The 14,600-nt window shown below is 49.0% G+C and overlaps 1 protein-coding gene across 1 annotated transcript in view; it reads right to left on the bottom strand.

Moving 5' to 3' along the window:
* Nucleotides 1–705: 705 nt before the first annotated feature.
* The window catches only part of HORMAD2 (HORMA domain containing 2), an 86,190-nt gene continuing 72,295 nt past the window's right edge, over nt 706–14,600 (bottom strand). The window contains exon 13 of the mRNA XM_044989535.1: nt 706–1,251. Within this exon, the coding sequence (XP_044845470.1) occupies nt 1,147–1,251 (105 nt within the window). The 3' untranslated portion in view covers nt 706–1,146. The remainder of the gene's footprint in view (nt 1,252–14,600) is intronic.

Raw genomic sequence — 14,600 nt, 5'->3', positions numbered from 1 at the left:
TTTTTAATCAGTATGACCAGGACTGACCTCAGCTATTACATTCCTCTCATTCCTCTATTATCTATTAATAGATTCCAGCACCAGAAGGGACCATTGTGATCATCCTAGACTGGCCTGTATAACACAGCCCAGAGAATTTCCCTGAATTAATGTTAAGCATTGACAATGCTCTCAGGACTGTACAAAATACAGATTCCTTACCCCAAAGAGCACAGAAACCACTTTCTATTGCTTTGGATCTTCTTACATTTGATTTGATTTGTAACCAAGAAGGCTTTTCATTATAGTAATGTTTTAAGTGTGCTGTATTTCAAAATGGTTTACATCACACAACAGCCTAAGCCTCTTGGTATGGGTTAGGGTGATGCTTTAGAAATAAATTGAGCATATAACTATAGGTAATAAAAAGGTAATAATTGGAGATATACCAATCTCCTAGAACTGGAAGGGACCTTGAAAAGTCATCTAGTCCAGCCCCCTGCCTTTACTAGCAGGACCAATTTTTGCCCCAGATCCCTAAGTGGCCCCTCCAGGATTGAGCTCACAACCCTCAGTTTAGCAGGCCAATGCTCAAACGACTGAGCTATCCCTCCCCTCTAACACTATAGCAACACTATTTGCAAAGTCAGAAGAAATTACTCAGTGGCATAAAATGTCTAGATAGTTTATTTCCATAGATAACAACAAACCAGAACTATTCTCCGGAAATGGCAGATTTGATGCAGTTAGGTACAAACTCCTAACCATCTGACTTGTGCTGCTTGCAGACACTGGCATCTTAGAAAGATCATCCTGAAATACTGCCACTGATGCTGGGGACCACGTTAGAGTGAAAGGGAATGCAGTCAGTGTGGGAATGAAATCCAGAGAAGCTGCCCAGAAGAGATCACTGGTCCTCAGCTTCAGAGCATCCAACAAGTATCTCTAATCTACAGTGCTGTGAGAGTAACTTTGCTTGCTATGTCTATTCAATAAAAGGGTTAAAACCAGAAGAAAGATATATAACCTATGTAAAAATAGAAATATGTACACTGTCTAGAGAGTTAAATATGAAGAGAAAAGATTAGACATCTCTAAAAGAATGCATAAGGTGTGTTATAATCCAAATCAGCACATTCTAAAATGTCCTATATGCCACAGCAATTATCAGTTCCTGCCTGCTAGAAGCAGCTGCACCGGCTCACTGACCTTCCTCTTCTTCCTTGGCTTCATCATCTCTTCCTGGCTAAATGCAAGGTCCAGGCTGTACGTCTGCAAGAACCACAGAGAAGGAGATCATGCTCATAGCACAGACTGCCGGCTAGTTTCTAAGCAAAATATAAGACAAGAAAACCAAACTTCAAATCCCACATCTTACTGCAGGGATCCTTTTGGTTTGGCTAGTTCAGCCTTGCTCTCTAGAAAGGAAATCAGGCAGGGAATCAAAACTAGGGTCCTGAACAACCTGGGCTGGTCGCTTTGTGAAGGCAGGAGACTCAGCCTCACAGAGCGGGAGCACATCTGGCAGCTACTAGGAGCAGCATCCATTCCTTACTGCTGAAAGAGAAATCTTTGGGGAGCTGATTAGCATTTGGGGGTTAAAAACTCTCATCACCAAACTTATCTAACCATTCAAACAAAGAGCAGAAGGATGGTGTTCTTTATGTCTGCATGTACTAAACAAAAGGCAGCTGGAAACTGGTTCTTAGCAGGAGACATAGGGTATGTCTACATTGCAATTAAACACCTGGCAGCTAGCCTGTGTCAGCTGACTTGGGCTCGTGGGACTCAGGCTGCAGGGCTATTAAACTTCAGTGTAGACATTTAGGAGTATGCTGCGGATACCTAGTGTGACAAAGTTCCTCCTCTACCTTGGTGGGTCCTGCGCTTATTGGCGGATTTGCTCTCCTCAGAGATCTTCCCCTCTGGTAGAGCCCACCGTCCGGGTCAACTCCTCCTGTGTCTGATCAGGAGTTGGGAGGTTTGGGGGGAACCCAGGCCCACCCTCTACTCCGGGTTCCAGCCCAGGGCCCTGTGGATTGCAGCTGTCTATAGTGCCTCCTGTAACAGCTGCATGACAGCTACAACTCCCTGGGCTACTTCCCCGTGGCCTCCTCCAAACACCTTCTTTATCCTCACCACAGGACCTTCCTCCTGGTGTCTGATAATGCTTGTACTCCTTAGTCCTCCAGCAGCACGCCCGCCCTCCCTCCCTCAGCTCTTTGCACCTCTTGCTCCCAGCTCCTCACACATGCACCACAGACTGAAGTGAGCTCCTTTTTAAACCCAGGTGCCCTGATTAGCCTGCCTTGATTGATTCTAGCAGCTTCTTGATTGGCTGCAGGTGTTCTAATCAGCCTGTCTGCCTTAATTGTTTCCAGAAAGTTCCTGATTGTTCTGGAAAGGGAAAGGGGACCATGTTAACCTGGGGCTAATATATCTGCCTTCGATCACTCTCCTGTAGCCATCTGGCCTGCCCTTTCACACTAGATACCAAACATACTGGAATCAAAATACCATGGTGATTGGTGTAGACAGACCAAAAACTTCCTTACTCATTTTCAGTTGCACTAGACACTTCAGTTGTTCTTTTCAAAATAATGATCTTGCATTGCCCTCAAAGCTGCTTATGTCATTGTTCCTTATTGCAGATGTAAAGTGCAATCTTTGGTAATCTAGCCCTTACTGCTAGGAACTGAAGGGATGCTCCCAATACAACACATATTCAAGGCATGATGTGATCATTGCAGAATTTCTCACTCATATCATCAAGACTTTCTATCTAGCCCATGTGGCTTTGGAATGGGGATTCATAACATGTACATATCTATGGTCTTTCAAACATGTGAAATACACAGATTACAGGTAGCATGAAAATAGTCCAAACTTTCCCCCATTCCATGATTCAATCTCTGTTTTTAAACTTGTTTCTCTTTCCTCCTCTTCATTACCTACCAAAGCAGAGACACACTTACTAACAACTTCCTTTCTTAATTAAAAAATGGAAAAAAACAGAACCACAAAGTGAGGCAGGCATGCTCTAGCCCAGCAAATCGCTTATGCAAAAACTTCCTTTTGATTTCAGTGGGAAAGGAGCAATGATAGGGTTGCCAAGTTGGTCGGACGTATTCCTGGAGGTTTCATCAGATGACATAATCTTTAATTCCTGGAGACTCCAGGATAATCCTGGAGGGTTGGCAACCCTAAGCAATGAACAGATCTATAGGTCAGAGCCCCCAAGTTGAGAATAGCTGTTCAAATGGACACTTCAAGCAGGCATTTATGCTACACCCCATGGAATTGCTTTGTCTTATCTGCTTCCTTATCCCACACAAAGGGCGCACAGAGGGAAACTATTGGGTCAATACATTCTCCCACTGGCCAGATTCCTATTGCCTCTATATAAATTCATGGTATGCCCACATCTTGAATACTGTGTGCAGATGTGGTAGCCCCATCTCACGAAAGATATATTGGAATTGGAAAAGGTTCAGAAAAAGGAAATATTATTTATCCAAAGCTTGGTCCAACTGTGCTAGGTTCTGTACAAAGTCCACCTAGCACTGTCCCTGCCCCCATAAACTTACAATAGAAATAGACAAGACAGAAAATAGGTGGAAAGGGAAGGTCTTGCCCAATTTCAGCAGCAGAGCTAGGACAGAACAGAGGTCTCTAGACTCTTAGTCCAGAGCTTTATCTACTAGATCACACCACCTCCTTGGATGTGACCAAAGGCACTACTACAGAGGTCTGCAACCTCTCAGAAGTGGTGTGCCGAGTCATCATTTATTCACTCTAATTTAAGGTTTTGCGTGCCAGTAATACATTTTAACATTTTTAGAAGGTCTCTCTCTAAGTCTATATTATATAACTAAACTATTGTTGTATGTAAAGTAAATAAGGTTTTTAAAATGTTTAAGAAGCTTCATTTAAAATTAAATTAAAATGCAGATCTTATCAGTTTAATGCAGTGGTTCTAAACCTGGGGTGCACGTGCGGAGGACCCAACAATCCGATGTGATACGGTACCAGGCATGGTAGAAACAGGATAGACGGTTCAGAAATGGGTAAGAGCTGGTAGTACATCCTCGGGTGCACCTTCAAAATGGGTGGGAGGCTTAGACTGTCCTTGACCCTGTCCGGAGGGGGGCGAGACGGTCTACGTCAGGAGTATCTGTTTCTCCGACAAGAAAAGTCTTGCCTCGCTCTAGGCGGGAAGGCGTGCTGCTGGGTGGTCTGGGGTTTAAATGGCTTTCATTGGTTAGCTGGGGTATGCATACCTAAAGATTTGATAGTGTTTCTCGTGTCCTTTAAGGTATGCAAGCGGGAATTGGTTTGCTCTGCAAACAAGCCCTGACCATCAGAGGGGAGGTCTTGGATGGTGTTTTGGACCTCTGGCGGGAGACCTGAGGATTGCAGCCAGGCATTTCGTCACATGGCAATGCCAGAAGCCAGAGTGCCCGCAGCATCGAGGGAACCCTGGAGAGAGGTCCGGGCCACCAATTTACCTTCCTCAGCAATGGCCCCGAGTTCCGTACAGGCCTCCGCTGGGAGAAGACCTTGGAATTTAAGGACAGAAGATGAAGAGTAAAAGTTGTATCTACTGAGGATTGCCAGCTGGTTAGCAATCCTAAGCGAGAGACCCCCAGTAGAATAAATCTCTCTCTCAAAAAGGTCCAGGCGTTTAGTGTCCTTTGATATGGGTGCAGGCCCTTGCTGGCCCTGTCTTTCTCTGGTGTTTACCGCATACACTGCAAGCGAGCATGGGATGGGGTGAGTGAAAAGGTACTCGTAGCCCCTGGTGGGAACAAAGTATTTTCTTTCTACCCCCTTGGCTGTGGGAGGGATAGAGGCAGGGGTTTGCCAGAGAGACTTGGCATTACTTTGAATAGTCTTATTCATGGGGAGGGCCACCCTGGAAGGCTCCTCCGAGCCTAGAATGTCCACCATCGGGTCCTCTTCCTCCAGAACCTCTTCAATTTGGAGGTTCATACTGACGGCCACGCACCTCAATAGTTCTTGAAGTACCCTAAAGTCCATCAGGGGTGGACCAGACATTGACGTGCCACCCACAGCCTCATCAGGGGAGGACGAAGACAACTCCACCGGGAGAGCTGGAGTGGGGACAGCCTCTTGGTCAGCCGCAGGTATCTCCTCTGGGGCTCCTGGGGTTGCCCCTACCATGGATGCTGACTCCTCAGGTAGGTCCGAGTCCGGAGGAGGGCGGCTGAGGGTTGCCTCGAGAGGGCAGGTGTCCGAACGCAACAATGGCCAGGCACCTGGGGGGGGGGACCTTGGGCCTGAGGTTAGCCCAGGGGGTCCAGAATTGCCACTGAGGCTGCCAATTGGGCACTGGGCGGTCTTGTCCAAGGCTTCCCGGGCCTGACCGGGGAATGTCTGAAGCCCTCTCTGACCTCCCCGAGGGGGACTGGGACCGCAACAGCCAAGGAGGGGCAGTGCGTGAGTGTAGTAAGGGGGGCACTGAGCTCCTTGGTAGCAGAGGGTCATGGGGTGACCAGCGCCACAAAGCCAATCGCAATCGAGAGCAGTGCCGCGATGAAAGGAATTGACACCACTGGGAGAGCACTGCACACTGAGGTGCTCGGGCCTGCGTCTTGAGAGGGCCGCAACGCAGACTCCATGAGGAGTTGCTTGAGATGAATTTCCCTCTCCTGTCTTGTCCGTGGCTTGAAAGCCTTACAGATTTTACACTTGTCAGCCTGATGGCCCTCCCCCAGACACCTAAGGCGGAAGTCATGGGGGTCGCCCGTAGGCATGGGCTTATTGCAAGACTTGCAAGGCTTGAAGCCCTGGGATGGCATGCCCCAGGGCCCCGCAGGGCAGTTGAAGAGTGCTAAACTGCCCTCAACGATTAACTACACTTAACACTATAGAGAAAAAACACTAACTATTAACAATTAACTAACAACCATTGAGATAAACTAGGGATTAATGGAGCACTTGGGGAACCAGGAGACCACTGTTCCAACAACCCTCACAGGCGGTAAGAAGGAACTGAAGGGGGGTCGGGCTGGCAGGATCTTATATAGAACGCCATATTGGTGCCACTCCAGGGGGCTCCCCAGCCGGCCCAACGGGTAGCTGCTAGGGAAAAAGTTTCCGACATCCATGCACGCGGCGCGCGCGCACACCTAACTGGAATTGATGTCAGCAATCACTCAAAGAACACCACAAATTAAGCACAGGCACATAAGTACAACTACTTTGTTTCATCAGACCTGTGTATTTATTAGCATTATACATGTTTTAACGATTACTGTAATATACAAACAAAGTTTAAGTTTTCAAGTTTTTAAGCTAATTGTAATAATTTTTTATAAGGGCTGCAGAGCACTGGGACCAGGCCAGGAGCAGAGCCCTGGGCTGGCTGCCAGTACCCTAGGCTGGCAGGAGGGCTGAGCAGGGCCAGAGGCCCGGACCCTGGCTAGCAGGGGGCCAGGTGGCTGGAACCCCAGACCAGCAGCGAGGTGAGGGGTGCCGGCGGCTGGTATCCCAGGCTGGCAGCAGGCTGAGCAGGACCAATGGCCGGGACCCCAGCTGGGAAGGGGCTGGCATCCGGAAACCCAGACCGGCAGCGTCCGGAAACCCAGATGCTCAGCCCGCTGCCGGTCTGGGGTTCCAGTCGCTGGCTCCTGCCAGCTGAGGTCCCAGCCGCCAGCCCCGCTCAGTGTGCTGCCGGCCTGGGATTCTGTTCACTCAGGCCGGCAGCCGAGACCCCGGCTGGCAGCAGCGTGCCAGTAAAAATTGGCTCGCATGCTGCCTTTGGAATGCATGCCGCAGGTTGCCAACCACTGCACTACTATGTACTGACCTGCAGAATGCAATGCATTTCAGCACTGTACTGCGTGACAAGGTGCAATATTTCTTAGTGGAATTTTTTTGTGTAGAACTGCAGCTAAAATATGAATCATGCCATTACTAACTTCAGGCATAAAACAGGGCAGCTGGATGTAGTCTGGGAAAAGGTATTACGTTAAAAATAGGCCCAGATTAAAGCCCTCTTAAAGCCTGGAGGGGGAGGGTCTGGCAGCCAGGTAGCTGTGATCTGAGCTGCCATGCAGAGACCAGGGTTGGAGCACCATTCCCAGCCACACACTGCAAAATGAGGGTCCTTCTACACCATTTCCTGTGAACAGGTAGCATTAGGCCATCTTTGCCCCCCTCATAGTCACAGACCTCAGTGTAAGTTAAAGCAAACCTAGGGCTCCTCTAACTTATTTTCTGCTTCCCATAGTGGATTATGGGAAGGAGAAAATAGCTAGAGAACAGCAGCATTCAGCCATACCCCCTCTTTTCCCTGGCCTGCCTGCATGGTAGGGGCTGAGAGTAGGGCTGGCGCAGAGCCACCCTGATGTTTTATGCCAGCAAGGAAGCACCTTACCCCAGAGTCCCAAAGTGTTCAAATCCAGGGAAGTGACTTACAGTCATCCCCTGGTAAATTAAAGAGCATATCAATGGATGCTAAGGAGAGTCATGCCCCATCACCTAAGCCTGGAGGACAGCATCTACAACACAGGTCCCGGAAGGTGTAAAACAGCAGAATGATCCTCAGGGATTTGTCATAACAGCAGATAATTTTCAAGGGGGAAAATAATCTCAAGAGTCTTTTAATTAAAGTGAGCTGGTCAAAGTTCTATACATGCTATGTAATCAGCTGCAACTTATCCTGACTCACTGGAGCTGGAGTGCTCTGCACTTCTGAAAATCAGGCCCAAGGCTCTTCAAACTGAGCCCAAAACCCAAGGAACCCCAAATCAATGTCCACTTTAATCTCTCTCGCTACCTCACCTCTACAATGGGGGTAATTCTTATCCGCCACACAGACAGGGATTAATCCATGCTTACAAAGTGCAGCAAGAGCTCTGGCTGGAAGATGCTAGGGAAGCAAAAAGTGGTATTGCAAGGCTCAGTTCTGATCTGATACCAGTTTACCCTGATGTGACTTCACTGACTTAGGTACTCCTGACTTATACCAGCATGAGTGGAGAATCAAACTTATTATTTTTTTAAATCTATTCAAGCAGAGCAGAGGATGCAGAATGAAAGCCTGTCATTGCAGCGTTCCTATGGAAACTTGCCATCCTCATGTCCCCAGTAAATTATGCCAAGACGTCACTGTCTACTAGTGACTCTTCTTTTTCCCCTTGCTCATTGTGGTGAAAACACTATCATGAAACATGAGTTCCTCTTCCACAGGCTGGGAAGGTCACAGACCTTATCTCTACCTTGAGGTTTCTCTTGTGCCTTTTAAGGGACTAAGGAACAGAATGTTCAAGTTTAAAAAAGAAAGACAGGTTCAGAAGAAAAAAGTTCCAGATCCTCTCTACTCCCTCACCAAAGCCCCAATGGGTCTCCCAAAGGCACATGGGGCTGCATTGATAATAATACCTAGCTCTTATCTACCATTGTTGTTTGCAGTGGTGTTGTAGCCATGTTAGTCCCAAGATATGAGAGCCTAACAGAATTGATAAAGAGCTCTGTGTAGTTCTAAACTAAACTAAAGCTTGTCTCTTTCTCCAGAAGTTGGTCCAATAAAAGATATTACCTCACCCATCTTGTGTCTCTGGCTCTTACCTAGCATTTTTCCATCTGTGGATCATTAATATATCTGATTGCAAGACTGGGGCCCAGCTTTATGGCATGCTCCCCACTTAGAATCATAGAATATTAGGGTTGGAAGAGATCTCAGGAGGTCATCTAGTCCAACCCCCTGCTCAAAGCAGGACCAACACCAACTAAATCATCCTTGCTTTATCAGACTTCCATGCTGACCCACTGATGGACATTCTTCAAGGCAACTACCCTACTCAGCCCACAGGGAATCTCAAAGTTAATGCTGAATCAGTCATTCTTAACTTTTGAGGGTTCCTCCAGGGAGGGTTTGGGAGCCAGTGGCCAGCATGTATACCATGAACATCTTGTGGAGATAGTGCTGCTATGGAGGCTGACAGCCAGTGACAGAGGCTCTGGGCATCCATGGGGATGTCCCTCTGGCAGATCTCAGGAGATCTGAGGGTATCAGATCTACACCCCACCAGCTCTACTGGGGACCAAACCTCACTTCCCATTGTGCAGATCACTAGGACACTCTTTCTTGCACCCTAGACAGGAAAAACTAAGGTTAAGATTCTGTCATGGATATTTTAGTAGAAGTCAGGGTCAGGTCACGGACAATAAACAAGAATTCACAGAAGCCTGCAACCCTGTCCCTGACTTTTACTAAAAATACCATGGGGAGAGGGGAGACAAATAGAGCACTGCCAGGGACTTGCAGCTGCTCCAGCCCCACATCTGCTCCTGCAGTAGGAGCTCACCCAACCCTGGCTGCTAGTCTGGAAGGCCGCCAGCCACTGTTCTGCAGTGGCGTAGCCAGGTTCTAAGTGCAGGGGAAGCAAACATAAAAAAGGTGCCCCCCTTGGCTCCTCCTCTGGCCACGCCCCCTTGGCTCCTCCTCCATCCTCTCCACGCCCCCCCCCCGTGGCTCCTCCGGCCGTGCCGCGTCCCCCCCCTTGGCTCCTCCGGCCACGCTGCGGCCATGCTGGCCCCCCCTCCCAGACACCCCTCTCATTGGGTCCCTGCTTACCTGGCTGCCCAGGTGCCTCTGATGAGCTACCTCCTCCTCCCCCATAGCGCCAGGGTGCCCAGCTCCTGCTGGTTCCCGCTGAGTCCAGAGCGACCTAGGAGCTGGCTCCCCACAGGGAACAGAGACCAAGCCCCGCCCGCTTGCCAGGGGCAGAATGCAGCGCCCCGCATGCTGCCCGTTACCAAAGCGTGTCTTTACCTTGAGGTGCCTGTGCTCCGGCCGTGACTCCAGCGCTGGCGGGAGAGCAGGAATGGGGAGGAGAGGGAGGCAGCTGCAGCTAATCCCCTGTTTGTGGCCAGGCTTCCCGCAGCAGCTATGCAGGGCGCATTTGCCCCGCATGGCAGCGTGCAGCCCTCCTGGCCAGGCACGGGCGGCTGCACTGCAGTCCTGCAATGCGTGGCTCTGGCTGCGCCCGTGGTTTCCAGCCCCTCTGCCTACGCTGCCTGCTGATGGCAGCGGCTCAGATCTGCCCGGCTCTTTGCTTGCCGGGCGCAGCGGGCGTCTCGCTCTCCACACTGCAAGGGCTCCCTGGGGCTCCCTCTAGACGACACCCAGGGCAGGAGAGTGTCCGCGCTCGGGCTCGCCGCCTCCCTGCCCCTGCCAGCAGCAGTGCCCAGGCTTGTCGGGGAGTACGCACGGATGGCAGCGGCTCCCACCCAGCCTGCGCCCCGGGTGCTCCCTCCCCGGACCACCAAGGCAGGGCTGACAAACCGCGCGGAGAGAGGAGGGGCCCAGGGGAGGAGGAGGACTGCAAAGTGCTCCCTGAGCAGCACCGCCCACAGGGCAATGTACCAGCTGCTTCGCAGGTGCAGGGGCCAGCAGCAGCGAGGACTGCAACAACCTCTGTGGTGGGTGAGTGAGGGAGCGCGGGGCTCCAGCCTTCTTCCCCTCTCCCCAGCAGCACTAACGTGCGCACACAGGTGGGGGTGTGCGAGCGGCAAGTCTCCCTCCCAGCTCCTCTGCAGCCCCTCCACGCCGTGAAGCCGCCAGCACTCTGCCTAGTGCTGGAACGTCTTGAGCAGTTGAGCTGGCGCCACAGCAGCTTCCCCCCTCCCGCCGCCGAGCCGCACCGCGCTGCAGGGACCCAGAGCTCCGGCAGCTCCCAGACACCCCACTCAGGTGCCACTTTTGAAAAATGTGCAGAGGGGAAGCGGCTGCTTCTCCTGCACCCCGCTAGCTACGCTACTGCTGTCCTGGGGGCCGCTGCTCTTGCTCCGGCAGCACTGGGGCTGGCTGCCAGCAGGGGCTCTAGCTCATCCACTGCTCCTGCAGCAGGGGCTGACAGCCACTGCTCCAGGCCCAGTGGTGCTGACTCAACCCCAGCCACTACTCAGCCCTGCCCCAGAAGTCACGGAGGTCCCAGAAAGTCACAGAATCCGTGACCTCCATGAAAGAATCCTATCCTTAGGAATAACTCATGCAGAGAATGAATGGCCCTATCCAAGACACAGCTAAGAATCTGATGAGAACCAAGAGAAGCATCCAGGAATTTCCTGACCTCACAGCGCTGTCCTGTTCCTCCCAGAATGGCCTAACAAGAAGGGAAGGGGCAAACTCAGCTCTGAATTTCTCTTTGAACTGATTGGGTGCACGTAACCCCAGCTGTATTGGAAGAGAGATGTTCTGGAAAGTTCTCATCAGATACAGCAGTGTGTTGATAAGAGGACTAGAGATAAGCTTTTTTTGCAAATGGTTGAGATAATGATGTTACTACAAAAAAATGTTCTTCCATCACTCAGCTGAGATGCTGCAGCAGGAAATTTTCACCTTGCAATGGCTTTCTGTCCCCCGACTCTTTAAAAACTGTTTTCAGAGGGAAGATCATAGGACATAGACATCAAGGAAAACATTATACAAGCCCCATCTGTATTAGTGGGACTCACCAAAATCTGCCTTCACGGATATGACTGTAAGATCACAGCCTTAGTCACTAACAGGATGCTGTCATTCTGTCTGATGGACACTGATGCTCCTTGTTATACTGTCTCATCAATGAAAGGCTGCATTCCCACTGGCTTCAATAAGGGGCCAGTCCCTCGGGCAAACAGAAACAAGTGAATTTGAAATTAAAAGTTGAATAGTTTTCAAATTACAAAGGCACCATGCAATTTTTAAATTAACCTATTTTTGGTTGCCCAAGTTTGTATTTGATTTGTTACTCTCCTTTTAACTGATTGCATAGGCTTCCCAGAAACAGCAGCAACCACTGCCTGTTGGAAAACTGAAAGATTTCTTAAGACTAGGTGGCAGAATTAAACAACGTTTAAAAAAATTAGGCCTTCACTCTGTTTGCTAAAACTTCTCAGGTCATTAGGAATCACTCTGAGGCCTCAAGGCACAGCTTGCCGTATGAGAGAAAAACATGGATATGTACACATGGCAATCTTGTACCCATCTTTTAATGAGATCTCAGTCCAATTGGTAAGTGTATATTTGGTTGGATGGCTCTGATCTATCCTGCAAAAAGTTTGCTAGGGCTTTGATGCTTGGATGAAGCAAACAAGATCAGGGCCTCATTGTGGTAGGCACTGTACAAACACATCGTAAGAAACAGTCTCTGCCTCACAGAGCTTACAATATAAATAAACAAGGCAGAAAAAGCATGGAATGGGAAACAGTGGCATAGAGAGCTGACGAGACGTGCCCAGGTCAAACAGCAGGCTTGGAACAGCACCCAGGCCTCGAGTCCTTGTCCAGTGCCCTGTTAGCACAGTGGTTTTCAAACGATGGGGCGGGCTTCCAAAGGAGGGGCAGGAATGTGTCAAAGGAGATGCCAGCTGTGTGCCTTTTTTTTTTCTTAAGAGCTCCAACTGTGAGCCCCAGGTGGCTGGAGCTTGTGCAGAAGGACCATGCATACCAGGAAGGTGAGGATAAAGGGGACAGCTGGAGCCCTGCCATCCAGGTGTGGGCTTGCCTCTCCCTCCCTCAATCCCTCACTGGGAGGCGGGGGTTCTCCGGCTCCCCTGGGTTGGCAGCAGCGCAGAAATAAGGTGGCAATGGGGCACTAAGTCTGCTGTGAAAAGTGATACTGACAAATATCACTTTTCACATTGCCACTCTTACTTCTGTGCTGCTGCTGGCATGCACTGCCTTCAGAGCTGGGTGCCCAGCCAGCAGCTGCTGTTCCACTCTGCCTTCAGAGCTGGGGGTTGGTGGTATGTGTCCTTTTGGGGGTTGGGGGGTAAATGACTATAGACACAAAGAAGGGGGCCCCAATCAAATATTTTGAGAACCACTGAGTTAGGGTATACCCACACTGCAATAAAAGACCTGCAGACCAGCTGTGGCTGGCCTGAGTCAGCTGACTTGAGCTTGCAGGGTTCAGGCTGCAGGGCTACAAAACTGCAGTATAGATATTCAGGCTTAGGCTGGAAGCCCTGCTCATGGGGCCTCAGAACCCAGGCTGCAGCCCAAGCCTGAATATCTACACTGCTATTTTTAGCCCCAGAGTCCAAGCCCTGTGAGACTCAGTACCACAGGTTTTTTATTGCAACAGAAACATACCCTAACGGCCTGATCTGCTGAAATCCTCTTAAAAGCTGTTGAGCACGCCATTGGAATTGAAAGTAACAAGCATTTTTCAGGATGGAAACTTCAGTCTCCACAAAAGACACGAACAATCAAACAGAGCCTTGCACTTTCTGAACTTCCATTCAAGAAAGATTAGGTGTTAAACATTTAATATCAAACACACAAATGTTTCTGTCGTGATATCTGTATCTTCCTGCCCCAAGATACTGCCACCAATATGCTTTATGGATCAAAAACTTCAAAGAAACACCAGCACAGAGAGCAGCCTACAACACCTTAATTTAACTGCAAGATCCCATTTCCATTAGCAAATATCCATATATGAAAACACTAGGTAGAAACCCTATATCTTACCCCACTCAAAGGTTGGTTCCTACTAGAACAGCAGTGGAGAGGAGCATATCATCAAAATATAGAATTGTGGACTAGATCCTCAGCTGATGTAAATCAGCATAGCTCTATTAAAGTCAATGGAACTAGGCTAATGTATACCAGGTGAGGATATTATCCAATTTGTCAGACGCTGGAGGATTAAGTAGGAAGAGAAGCTTTAGTTGGAAGCAGCAAGTTCTTGTTTAACTCCAAGTCTGTTCAATCATTGAAAAATATAGAAGTAGTATGAAAAATAAGTGAAGGGGCTTCTGCTTTAGATTCAATATATATAAAAGTCCTTCTGTAAGTCCATCCCTCAGGCCTTTATAAAAAGTGTACTTATAGTCAGAAAAGTCTGTTTGTGGGGGAGGGATAGCTCAGTGGTTTGAGCATTGGCCTACTAAACCCAGAGTTGTGAGTTCAATCCTTGAGAGGGGCCACTTAGGGATCTGGGGCAAAAATTGGTCCTGCTAAGTGAACACAGGGGGCTGGACTCAATGACCTTTCAAGGTCCCTTCCAGTTCTAGGAGATTGGTATATCTCCAATTATTTATTACCTTTACAGCACCTAGCAAAATGGGGTCCTGGTCAACAACTGGGGCTCCTAGACATTATGATAACACAAATAATAAATAAAACAACAATAACAATGGCCTTTTCTTCTTCAACAGATCTGCACCCTGTATGTCTCTCCCAAGTCACATCTGCTGACCTTATGGACAAAAATAAGACTTTAATACTTTCTAATCCTGCTTTCCCTGCACAGCTATGGGAGAGGGAGCTGGAGTCCCTCCCTACTTGGAGCTCATCTACAGATCAATGAATTCAGCTTTCAGTACTTCTCACTTGCTTTTTATGAGCCCAATTTAAGCCTTCATAGGGTAGCTCAATTGCACATTGGTACTTGTATTTGAATGTCCATTTTTCAATTGCACAAGCTTTTGACTTGGTGATGATGCACAAGACAGACGGAATGAAGCAGCTTGACTCAGATCCCAGGGTGAGTTTGTAGGACTGGCAGTTAAAAAAATACCAGCACTCTGGCCAAGATTTTTAAAAGCAACTGGTGATTTTAGGAACCTCTATTTTTGGGTGCTCAACTTGTGACATTTTA

The sequence above is a fragment of the Mauremys mutica genome, chromosome 16, assembly GCF_020497125.1.
Source record: "Mauremys mutica isolate MM-2020 ecotype Southern chromosome 16, ASM2049712v1, whole genome shotgun sequence".
In the NCBI taxonomy this organism is placed as follows: Eukaryota; Metazoa; Chordata; order Testudines; family Geoemydidae; genus Mauremys; species Mauremys mutica.
The sequence above is the reverse complement of the archived record's forward strand: the minus strand, read 5'-3'. Positions and strand labels throughout refer to the sequence as shown.